Source organism: Pipra filicauda, unplaced genomic scaffold (genome assembly GCF_003945595.2).
Source record: "Pipra filicauda isolate LSUMZ 115617 unplaced genomic scaffold, ASM394559v2 scaffold9_size5747161_pilon, whole genome shotgun sequence".
NCBI classification, from domain to species: Eukaryota; Metazoa; Chordata; class Aves; order Passeriformes; family Pipridae; genus Pipra; species Pipra filicauda.
The window spans coordinates 3,293,108-3,305,553 of record NW_024105198.1 but is presented as its reverse complement, the minus strand read 5'-3'; the positions used below and the strand labels follow the sequence as shown (position 1 = coordinate 3,305,553).

Genomic DNA, 12,446 nt, shown 5'->3' with positions numbered 1-12,446 from the left:
CCCTGGCACACCACCCTACACACCACACACGGCATGGACACACCACCCTACACATCACACACGGCACAGCACACATGACACACGGTATGGACACACCACCCTACACACCACACATGGCATGGACACACCACCCTACACACCACACACGGCATGGACACACCACCCTACACACCACACACGGCATGGACACACCACCCTACACACCACACACGGCATGGACACACCACCCTACACATCACACACGGCACAGCACACATGACACACGGTATGGACACACCACCCTGCACACCACACATGGCATGGACACACCACCCTACACACCACACACGGCATGGACACACCACCCTACACATCACACATGGCATGGACACACCACCCTACACACCACACATGGCACAGCACACATGACACACGGTATGGACACACCACCCTGCACACCACACATGGCACAGCACACACCACCCTACTCACTCCATACGACATGGCACACAATGCCCTACACAGCATGCACAGCATGGCACACACCCATCCTATGCACTGCCTCATCAAGGCAGGGGTTAAGTTTTGGCTGTAAATAATATTGCTTAGACATCCAACAGCTGAAAAATAATAGTTTGCTATGAAGGGAATGGGGTTGATTTTTTATCAACTGAGAAAAATAAAGAATTAAAGCCTCGCTCCATCTGCTGGCCCAGAGCCTGCCCCACCCTGGCACACCAGCAGAGCTGCCCAGCACATGGAAGGACCTGCAGCACGCACCTGTGACATGTGCCTGTTATTCATGGTTTTAGTTTAACAGCCCTTCCTGCCCAGCCTTTGCTCCAGATGCTGCCATGTGACAGGAGGGGGCTGGCTCTGCCATCCTGTCTGGCTGCTGCTGCTCTGTGCACCCCAAGTGCCACCCAGACCAGTCCCAACTTCAAAGCCAGAACTGGTGAGCTGAGCTGCAGGTAAGCTCTTACTCAGATGCTGCGAGTGCAGTTATCCACCTTCCCACTGGAAGTGACCAAGTGTGCCCACTGAGGAATTAAATATTTATTGGATTTTATGAGGTGATTAATGCCAGCACTCTCCCTGCAGCAGAGAAGCCTCCAGCAGGAAATCCCTGGCCCCAGGCTGTGTGTGTTGCAGCAACACTGCTGGCTGCTCCCTAATAACCAGAGCGTGCAGCGAGAGTCCAACTAACCCCGGCCCCAAACGGCACAAGGTCCAACACTTTGGGTCTTGGGGAGCAAAGAGCAATAAAATGACCTTGACTGTGGAAGAAACAAGCAGCAGAGAGAAAGTGTCAGATCCAGTTGAAACTGCCCATGCCTCTGCTTATCTGAGCACATCCTGGGTGCGTTTGAGTCCCAACAGCACTGAACAGGGAAAAGAAACACGAGCAGCTATTAATACCCGGGACTGGAGGGGGTTGCCTTCCCAGAACGGCACCCGCTTCTTCCAGGTACTGTGGTCACATAAAGGCAAAGCCTGCGGGCTCGGCAGGCGGGGCTGGCGGGGTAACAGTGCCGCTTGCTGGCGACCACCGTCCGCCGGCTCGGCCGGAGCCCCCGGCCATGGGCGGGACCACAGACAGCGCTCGGTGGACCCACCGCGGCCGTGAGGGACAGAGCAACAGAGCCAGAGCGAGCACCACCGGTTCAGCCTCGGCAGTGCTGCCCGGGAGTCTCGGGACAGCTGGGGTGACCCTTACTGGACCCCGGTGTCAGTGCCGCCTGGCACCGAGCCGCGCTGCCGCCGCAGCCCCGCTGGCAGCTGCTCCACCCGTGACCCCGCGGGAGCGGCATCCGCAGCCCCGCGTGCCCGCCGCCCCCGCGCCGCCGCGCCCCGCACCGGAACGTGCCCGTCCGGGGCCACTGACAGAGCCCCAGTGAGAACAGCCTGAACACCTCCAGTCCTCAGCCCCGGGCACAGCAACCGAAACTGGGGCACTCAGTGGCAGCAGGACCACGGCAAACTCTGACAAATCCCTCGGGATGAAATTAGAAGCAGAAGGTCTCTCCCCTCCCCAGGAGCAACTCCCAGGAATGAGAACTCAGGCCATTTATAGGCAGGAAAAAAAAAAAAGAAAAATATTTTAAGAGGAGCTGGCCCTGCTGTGGCTGGCACAGGGACGTCATCGCTGACTGCGACCACAGTCATGGCTTCAGCCCCCAGCTGCCACCCGCTCCCCAGGGCAGAGCAGTGCAGCGACCCTGCCCCTGCTGCCCTGTGCCACTGCAAAGCCTTGGAGGCGATGGGCAGCAGATGGCTGTGGGGCATGGCAGGAGCCCGGGAGTGAGCCAGCACCTGTCCCAGGCCAGCAGCCACAGCCCCAGGACAAAGATGTACACCAGCTCATCCTGGGGATCAGTCTGAGACTCCTGCCAGGACAAACAGACACAAAGGGGAAGGTGCCAGGGTGGCACAGAGAGGCAAAGGCTGGAGCCTGGCACGTGAGCCATGGCCAGGTCCTCTGCTGAGGAAATCCCAGCATGGAGGAAGAGAAACAACCAAAAAGCAAACTGGGAAAGTGGCATCTGGCACCTAGGAAAGCACAGCACGGAGCAAAGGAAGGACAGAAAAGCTGGAATGGAGGGGAGGCGATGGCTAGGCCCATAGGAGGGTGCTGCCCATGGAGACCGAGCCCCACGGCTGAGGGACCCCATAGCAAGACTGGGGCAGGATGGGGCTCACTGCAGAGCCAGAGCACTGCATCACGGGCAGCACAGTGACCAAGGGTGTCACAGCCAGAGAAAAACAGCCTCTGGAGGGGCCTGAGCGAGCCCTCCCATACGGAGCTGGGAGCAGGCACAGCTGTGCTTCCCAGAACCCCTCGCATCCTTCCATTCCACGATGCAAAGACCATCTCCATGCTCTGCCCCCAAGCACACCGGCGAAGTTACGTGACTGAAGGCCACTGGATCCTCTCCCACACTAGCAGTGCATGGAGCTTTGTTCATCCCTCCGTGTCCTCTAGTGCTGGTGGTCTGTCACCGGGCTGAGTGTGAAGTAGTCACAGAGCAGGAGCAAGGCGTCGAACCGCTGGAGCCGCTGCAGTGCCTGTGCCAGCAGCGGGACGGTCACGGCGGCTCCCGCGTACGTGAAGTGTGCGACGAGCTGCTCAAACCCTGAGATCCGTCCCAGCAACTGGGGCACGAGCCCCAGCTCCAGTGCCACGTGGCCGAAGTTCTTCACACCGTTCAAGGAAGGGTCCAACAAGAAGGCGAGTGACTGCACCAAGGAATGTGGCAGCTCTGCTATTAGGAGACCTGGGGGGCAGCATCACAGTGGAGCTGGGTTAGAACCTGTCCTACTTGGCCAGGATAAGGGAAAACAGAGCAGCCGGACTCCAGCCCCAGCCCCTGCCGAGCAGGTGACAGGACATCCTGCCAGGGCAGGCATCTCCTCCAACAGCTCTTTCAGAGCTCAGCAACATGGAGCTGGCTCAGTCCTGGGGAAGCTGGTAACTGGGGACAACTGGGCTTCCATCAGCCACCGGCCCACAGGCCACTCAAGGCAGCATCACAGAAAATGCACCCTGTGAACCAGCACCAAAGGCCACAAGTCAGGTAAGTCCCTGTGATCCCTGGCACCTGCATGCAGCCATGGTGGGCTTCTGGAGGAGCTCTCTTCCAAGAACCTGCCTCTCTGATATCCCAGTACTCGGAGAATAAATACGAGGCTGAAAGGCCACTTACCCTTGGCTGCGCTGCTGATCTGAGTCACCAGGCTCTGGGCATCATCCACCTGGTGAGACAAAGACCCCAAGGTTGGTGGCAGTCTGCTGAGAACAGCAACGCCTGGCACTGTTCCCAGGGCCATCACAGGGGTTCACAGAATGGTGCTTCTCCTCCAGCTGTGCCATCCCGTATCAACAAACCTCAGTCCACATCCCTACCCCCCCATCGAGCCCAGCTCCTGCACCTGAGCCTCGGCAGCAGTTCAGAGGAGTGATGAGGCTGGAGGAACTTACCGGCCGCTCCCCAGGGGGGATATCGGCAGTGGGATTTGGCAAGGTGGGGGGCAAGCGATGGGCCCCCTCTTGCACCACACCACTGCTCTCTGCCGGGATCCTCTTCACTGCCTGGCTCGTTGCATCGTCCGGCCGCTCGCTGCCCACAAACTCTGCCTGGGTAGAGAACTTCTGGAGGTCCAGCTCGGTGCATTCCACTGGTGCATGTGGCCACTTGTGCTGCATCTCGGAGGCGCAGGAGGAGAGGGGGGCCAGGGCCTCCACCGTGCCTGGCTGGCCCTGCCTTGGGGCGGGGGGCGGCAGGACCCCAGCCAGGCAGTCACCATGGCCTGAGGCCCGGATGAGGGGCTGGCTTTCCAGGAGGCTCCTGCCCAGCTGGGCCTTGGAGGCAGCGCTGATCACAATGGCCGGCGGCAAGTCCATCTCTGGCTGGAGAGAGGGGAGCTGGAGACCCACAGCTTCCCCGTCCGAAATGAACTGCACCGCTTCCACAGGGCCTGGAACCAGAAACAGGCATGGCTCAGCAAACTCACCATCCAGCTCCATCCTTCCTCAGGGCATCTCAGCAGGTCCTGGGACACTCAGATGGAGCCCAGCACCACCTCCCTCCCCATGGAAAGGCACAAGAGCAGGTACCTTCTGCCTGCCTGTAGCAAGGGCTCAGGTTCTTCACACCCAGGCAGCAGGGACCAGACATCTGCTCCTCACACAGGAACCTGCCGGGCGCTGCTGCGGTCGGGAACGTTGCTCGCTGGCCCGAGAAGTTCTGAGTCCTCAGGAAGACTTGGAGGATAGAAGAGAACCAGCCTAAGCAAAGGCCTGGCCCACTTCCCCAGCACATCCTCAGCCCTGTGGTATGTCTGCTGGCAAGGAGCCGGGAGCCAGCAGCTCCCTGGCATGCTGCTGAATGCCAGCGTGCCCCAACCCTGGCCACCACACCTACTGCTCTCTTCCCTCAGCAGCAAAGAGCTGCCCAGCTTGAGAAACCCCAGAAGTCAGGACTGCCAGTTCTGAGTGCAAAATGGCCTTCTCTGTTTCCTCCTGATGGCACCAAGGAGGAGGGAGGATCCTCTGTGTCTTTGAGCAGGCAAAGCACACAAGAGTTCCTGCAGGCATGAGAAGCGGGGCAAGGTGTCTATTCTGTATGAGCCAAGTAACAGTTGGGTCACTGTGCTGTCAAAGTAGCAATGCTCGGGGCAATACTCTACATAGCAAGAAGGAACCACGGGCACAGGTGAACAGCACAGAGAGGAGGAGAGCACTGACTCACCTCGCTGGCACTGGCTCTTCCAAAACCGCTTGCAGTAGATGATGGAGAGTGCCAGAAGCACCAGGACAATGATGATCAGGGCACTGCTGGTCAGTGCAAGAAGGGCCGTGTCCTGTGGTGGTACAGTGGGGATGGCGACCTTCACCAGGTTAGTTCTGGAGCGACCTGCAAACATCAGCCACAAAATGCTGGAGCCAAACTGCAAGGCTTGGACCAGCCCTTCCCATGTGTCCCTCGCCACATGCCATGACTGTGCCCCTCCTCCTCTGCAGCGGGGCTGCAGCTCCGTCATGTCCACACCACCCACCCCGATCTCGCCCAGTGAGGGGCACCTACACTGTGGCTCGGAGGAGGGCGTCTGCTTGGTGCAGGGGATGCACTCCCATTCCAGCTGCCCGCTGATCCGTGCTTTCCGGTAAAACCTGCCAACAGAGCAGAGGGGCTCAGCAGTGTCCAGCTCCTGGTGAGGCCCCACCACCCTTGCTGTGCAGCCAGCTGTGCTGCCCAGCCCATGGCAGTGGGGGACAGCTGACCCTCCACTCCTGCCCAGCCAGCTGGGCCACCCCCCAGCAGCAGGGCTCTCATCGCCGGCTGAAGCTGCACCGCAGCTACTTGTTCATGCCTAGCCATTTGCCAAGGAGTGACATCCCTCCAACAGCCCCTCCCTCCCTGGCCCCATGTCTGCTGAAGCAGATTATAGAGATAAGCAGCTCTCCAGAGGACCAGGAACACCCCAGCTACAGCTGTGTCCACCAAGAGGTTCATACACCAAAGCCTCAACTCGCTCCTCTCCCAGTCCCACTAGTGGCCAACATGTGTCTGCAGACCTCAGGCTTGGTGCAAGCTGGCTGTATACAGCAGTTTCATTGCAGTAAGTCCTTAAACACATCACCCTCTGTCCTCCTCTTTCGGGACCATCAACCACAGTGGTCTACAGCCCCTCATCTTTCAGGGCTTGGCCACACTGGTGTCCACAGAACAACTCGGGTCTGGAACTTTTCTTCCACAGCTAATTTATGGAAGCCTTCAGGTTCCCTTCTCTGGAGCTACAAGGGACCATCAGATCGGTCTGACTTCCATGTAATAAGCAGAGTCTTCGTAGAAGCAGGCCTGGGTCATCAGGCTCCTCTTAGGTCCCACGACCCAGGTAGCTTCAAATGCCCCCCTCTGTGCCCATGCCCTCCCTGCCGGGCCCCAGCGCAGCCACAGTGGCTCTGCTCACCCTGGCAGGCACTCCCCGCACACCGCGTCGGCCGTCGCCGTGCAGTTGGACTTCTGGAGGCGGTTGATGAGGGCGCAGGACAGGCAGGGCTTGCAGCCGTGGTGTCCCCAGCGGTCCTTGAACTTCCTGGGAGGGCAGGCCACGCACTGCGCGTCCCCACCGCTGCCGTCACCGCAGTCCTGCAGGGCACAAGGTTGGGGGCACGGCTGCAAGGGGCCACGGTGGGTTCCAAATGCTACTGAGGGGAAAAGTGTCCCTTCTTTGGGGGCAAAGGGTAGTGGGGCCACTACTCATGTGCGGGTTTCTCAGAACCCAGCTGAGAGCAGCGCGCTCCCCCAGAACAGTCTCGTGCCCGGCCGTGCCCTGCCGGCGCACTGCGGCTGTTGGAAAGCTCCAGCAGCACCGTGCCCAGGGAGGCACCTCGGGGGAGACCCCGCTGGGACACCCCCCACTGAGGCTGGGCCGGGACCACCCACAGCATTGTCCTGCTGGCACCCACCCACGTGCAGCCCGGCCAGGCAGTGTGACCTCAGGGCTATGGACCAGAGGAAATTCAGACTTCCATCAGCAAAAAGTGAAACAAGGCAGCATGAGGAACAACCCAAAATCCCTCACCACCTCCTGCTTCCATTGTCTCACCCTCCTACCCAGGGTGGGTGAAACAATTCACCATCCCATCCTACCACGTCTGAGCTCTTCCCAACATTCCAGGACCTAAGATCATTCTTCTGAAGGGAGGCTGGAAGAGGATTCACCCAGCACTGCAAAAGCCTTGGTGATAGGTGACTCCCACTCCTTACAGAGCAGTCAATTTACCTTGGAAAGCTCCTGCCCAGGCATACACTTTCTGCAGGGGACGCATTTCTTCTGGTCATCCAGGTACTCGCTCTCTTGGCAGGCCATTGTGCTGGAGAGGAGTGGGGAGCCTGGGGAGGAGAGGAAGAGAAGGCAGAGGGGTCACAGCCAGCCCCAACACCTTTGGGATGAGCAGCGTGCCCTTCTCTGGGTGGCCATTTCCACCTGGCCAGGATGGCAGCTGGCACTGCTGGGCACCATGGGTGGGACTCGGGCAGGAGGTGGTTGCTGGTTCCTGCTGCACAGCTCCAGCAGTCCCAGATGGGCTTCCCAGCAAGGCTGCAGATGAATTGCCCCGTTAGCTGCCACCTCACAGCCTCACAATGGAACAAATGAAATTTCAGACCCAAGACTGAGGCAGACCCACCGACTGCTTGGGTCACCAGTGGATTCTGCCAGCCCCAGCCATAGCTCTGGGTACCTGAGATGGTCAGCAGAGAGCTCAGCCCCAGGAAAGGCCCAATAAAGTCCCAGCTTCAGGATCCAGCAGCCCAGCTCTGGCCAGCATGGCTGCATTGGTCTGACAGACCAAATGCTGGTCACACACACACCTGTGTCCTTGCTGCTCTGCCCGGGATCTGCGTGGCCACTCAGGCTGTTGCTCTGCACACATTCTGGCTCAGCGTGGGCTCACTCACAGTGACCTCAGAGGACCAGCAGAACAAGCTCCCCCCTCCCTCCAAAACACCCTCCAGGGCCTTTCTGAGGTGCATAAACAGCTCAGCTAAAGTGAGGGCAGAACCAGCCCGGGCACAGGGGGGCTGCACCATCAGTGAGGGTGGCTCACAGGGGAGCATGGGATCGGTATCTCACCCAGAACAAGCAGTTCAGACTGAAGCTACAAAACTGAGCAATTTATTTGGAGTTTTGGGGCCGTCTGATCAATTCTGGTTTTTGCAGTGGAGGGGGAGCAGTTGCAGGACCCCCAGCACTCCAGCCCCTCCTGACAGAACTCCTTCCCCCCTCCCACGGCAGCATTCCTCCACAGGCTTTTTCTGCCTCCTCTGCCTAATTCCACCACTCCCTTGCTGGTGCCTTTTGGAAGCAGACACTTGGCTGGGCTCCCCCAGCTCTGGAGGGCCGAGATTCATGGGAGATGAGGTCTGCCCGGACGAGCACAGTGCGTGAGTCACCCTCACACAGCTCCTGCTCACAGCGCACGGGCTGATACAAGGATCGCAGCCGATCCCTCGGGGACAGGCCATGAGGAGCTGAAGGGGCTAAATCTGTCTTGCAAACATCTCGGGAGGGGCATGGGCACAGCCTATAAATAGCGTAAAGGTTCCTGACACTATCAAATAAATAAAGGAGATTTGTCACCACCTCAGAAGGTGGTGAAGAGGGAGCTCAATGCCACTGCCCTGGGAAATGCCCAGGGTTTCGTGTCAGGGTTCAGCTACAGGCTGAACGCAGGAGAGAAAATGAAAAGCAGAGAGATGGGTCCCAGAGGGGCGACACCCAACCGCTCTGTGGGGCCAGCACACCAGTGGCCTGAGCCCAACCTCTCGGGGAGTTCGTGCCCGCAGCCAGGCTCGCCCCTGCTGGCAGGTGCCTCTGGGGTACGGGGTCAGCACAGCCAATGCTCAGCTCTGGAGTTTGGTTCTGGCTCTTGCACAAGACGAATGAAACAAAATTGCAGGCAAGAGGAAAGGAGCCCAGACACCAGAGTGTGGAGAGCAAGAGACTGATCTTTATCTGCTCTCCAAAGTGCTGCTGTAACACCAAAAAAAGGTTCTGGTGGAAAAAAAGGAAAAAACAACAACTCCCCCCACAATAAAATACCCCTAACCAGCAGGCTTTTTGGTGAAACTGTCCGAGAACACAATCCGACCAGTCTCATATATTTACAGCCTTTTCCGAAGGGCCTGCAGCTGGGTGCCCTCACAGCCCCCTCCCCACGAGAGTCCCAGCTTAAAGCAGTTCCCCGAATACAGAAAGTTACACAGGCCAAAGGAATCCCACACCAGAGCTGCTCCACGTGTGAGGATGTCTGCCAAGATGATGGAATTGCTGAGGATGGGGGAGACAGCCCTCCCCGCTGTGCCAGCAGGATACTGGGCACAGGGCAGGCCTGCTGCTGCTCAAGCCACAGCGTAATGATAAAAGGAACAAACACTTTGTTGAATATCTGGCACCAAATTCAAAGCTGTGGGATCTTTGTACTTCTTATTTCAACACCACCAGACCCAAGACACTTGATTTGTATGTGGAGGACACGTCCAAACCACCCGATGCTGCCCCGGTACAGCAGCAACCTTGGATCGTCTAATGCTTGACTGAAACAACTGGTCCTAATGAACCAAAAGAAAAAGCCCAAACCAAACAACAAACCCTCCCACCTCTTTGGGAACCACATGGGGTCTCTAGGTGACTGCCAGAGGGCATGGGCAGATTTATCTGCCGAAGAGGAATATAAAGCTAACATAGTATCAATGAGTATACATTGGACACAGTATCAATGTACTTATAGGTTGGGGGAAAGAAGAATCTCCTGCCCTAGTGCGAGATCCATGAGATCTTCTAACTTAAAAACATCATTAATTTGTTAAAGAACTCTTTCATTGCCTTAAAGAGACATCCTGCCTGAGCAGGGAAGCAGAGCAGGCTCCCCACTGCATCATCCCTTGAGACACCAAACCCACGAGTTGATGAATGAGTTTCACTGCATGAAATGAAATCGTTCCAGCAGTGCCACAGTATGAGCTGCAGTTCATCCACCCCGTCGCAGTGCTGTGGTTCAGCCATTGTCTTTTGTCTGCAAAAGTGTGATTTTCAAAAAAATTAGATTATATAGGAATATAAACTACTTCTTCTGTGTCCAGCTAATGGATTCTGGTAGGAAAAAGAAGGTGAGAAAATTAATAAGTGAAAGGGTAGAAAATGAAAGTGATCAGTGAAAGCGTTAGCGCTGCTGATTCTCCCCATCTGCCCAGCATGCACCGGGCAGGGGGGGGCAGCAGGGGTGCAGGCAGAGCAGGGAGGGCAGGCAGGGCAGGGGGGCAGGCTGGGGTGCAGACAGGGCAGGAGGAGATGGGCTGGGCTGGTCCCTGCTCCAGCCATTGACCCCGTGCCCTCACGCCATGGGTCTCTGCATGCTTGGGACAGGGAGTGCCCAGAGCCACCTTCAGAGACTCAAGACACCCACACCCCGGCAGTGGCTCTTCCATGTCACCACGGGAGCCAGCACAACCTCAGAAGTGTTTCCTCTGCTGCAGGACTGACTGGCACAGCCAGGCAGTACCATACCTCAGATGAGACACTTGTATACATTGGAGCTCTATTTCAGAGAGCTGAAATTCTAAATAAGAACTGCAAGTGAAAAGCAGGGGAAAAAATGTTATCTGGAAAACATGAGTGCACTCCTCGTGCTCGGCCACAGCCAGTCCCGGTCTCCTGCTCAGCCATTCTCCCACTCCGGTCCGGACAGCGTCTCTGCCTCTCCCTGTGCTACAAACTGTGCTGGGAGAGTCTCTGCTGCAGCGGAGGAAAAAAAAGGTGGAATCTGAGGCTTTCCATGTGGCTTGGAAATCAGCAGGTTTTCCAACACTTTTGGAGATTCTACTCATACAATTGCCCACTAGTTGTTTAATCTGGAGTGGCTGAGAACTACTGTTTGCTTTAGGTGAAAGCACCGTGCTCTTGGGCGGGGAGGGGAAGTGCTCCGGGCTGCTCTCACCCGCTTCAGCGCACGACAGGAGTCCCCAACGCTCACTTTCCAGTGACTTTTGTCAAGTTCAGGCTGTTCACCTTGGGGACTCACACTCTGCCTTACCAGATATCTCAAGTAACACTTCCAGAGCTCCTATCAATTCGCATAAAACCTCGGATTTTTTTGCCCCACATCTAATTCTTAGTAATTGTCATTGTCTTGCTGCAATAATCACAGAATCACTGAGACTGTAAAAACTCTCCAAGATCTTCGAGTCCAACCGTTCCCCCAGCACTGCCCAGGCTACCACTAACCCATATCTCCAAGTGCTACATCCACACGTCTGCTAAATCCCCCCAGGGATGGGGACTCCACCACCCTCCGGGCAGCCTGTGCCAGGGCCCGACAATCCTTTCGGGGAAGAAATTGTTCTTAATATCCGACCTAAACCTACCGACCTCCGCACCTGGCGGCTGCTCGTTTCTGACAGAAAAGCGGAGGCGAGGCTGGCGGCGAGACGGGTGCGGGGGCAGCGCGCCGGCGGGGCGGTGCGTGCGGCGGGGCCGCCCACGCGGGTGCCGGTCGTGGGCGCGCCCCGCGCTCCCGGACACCGCCGACCCGGCTCGTCCCGTCTCGCCCGTCGCTCCCCGGCCCGGCCCGACCCCCGCGGCCCCGCCGGCGCCCCCCGCCGCCCGCCCGCGGGAAGGCGGCAGCTCACCGGGATGTGCATGCCCGGACACGTTCCGGCCAGGCGCTCCGCGGCGGCACGACCGCCCAGCATCACCCCGCCCGGCACCCCCGGGACCACGGCCCCGGTCTCCACGTCCCCAGCCCCCGCCCCCCTCGGCCCGGCACTCCCGGGGTTCGGAGGCGATCAGGGAGCCGGCTGCAGCCCACGTGTATCGCTGCCGCCGCTCTGCCGGGAGCGGGACCCGCCGCAGGTCCTACCGGTCCCCCCGCCCCCGCCACCGGGGCGACACCGGCACCGGAGAGGATCGGGACCGCCGCGGGCGGGCGGGCAGGGACGCGGACCCCGCGGCTCACCTGTGTACCGGTGCTGGCAGGACGGAGCGGACCGGGACCGGGACCGGCAGCGCCGGCGAGACCGGCAGTGCCGGCGGGACCAGGGCAGACAGCGCGGACCGGGACCGGGACCGGGACCAGACCGTCAGTGACTCCGCGTGGAGCGGAGCAGCAGCAGCCCGAGCTCGTCCAGGCACCAGGAGCACCCGCCGGTCCCGCCCCGCTGGCCCCATTGGCGGTGCCGCCGCCGGGGCGGAGCGATGGGGCGGAGCGGGGGCGGTGAGAGCGGCGGGACCGGGACGGCGGGACCGGGACGGCGGGACCGGGACGGCGGGACCGGGACGGCGGGACCAGGAGGGAGTCGGGAGCGGAAGGGCCGAAGCCGCAGCACCGCGCGGCGTCTGGGCAGGGCAACGACGGGGCATCCCGGTGCCACCGGCCGTGGTGTGAAACTAGAGAACCCCCGGGC

At 59.2% G+C, this 12,446-nt stretch overlaps 1 protein-coding gene across 1 annotated transcript; it reads right to left on the bottom strand.

The window, feature by feature from the left end:
- Positions 1 to 390: 390 nt before the first annotated feature.
- On the bottom strand, positions 391 to 12,076 carry EDA2R (ectodysplasin A2 receptor). The gene is made up of 9 exons (XM_027730962.2): positions 11,999 to 12,076; positions 7,267 to 7,376; positions 6,451 to 6,629; positions 5,565 to 5,650; positions 5,229 to 5,393; positions 4,595 to 4,741; positions 3,959 to 4,455; positions 3,684 to 3,732; positions 391 to 3,254 (listed from the first exon to the last, which is right to left on the bottom strand). The coding sequence occupies exons 2-9, from the start codon at positions 7,351 to 7,353 to the stop codon at positions 2,959 to 2,961; spliced, it is 1,506 nt and encodes a 501-aa protein (XP_027586763.1). The 5' UTR covers positions 7,354 to 7,376; positions 11,999 to 12,076; the 3' UTR covers positions 391 to 2,958.
- Between the last annotated feature and the right edge of the window lie 370 nt (positions 12,077 to 12,446).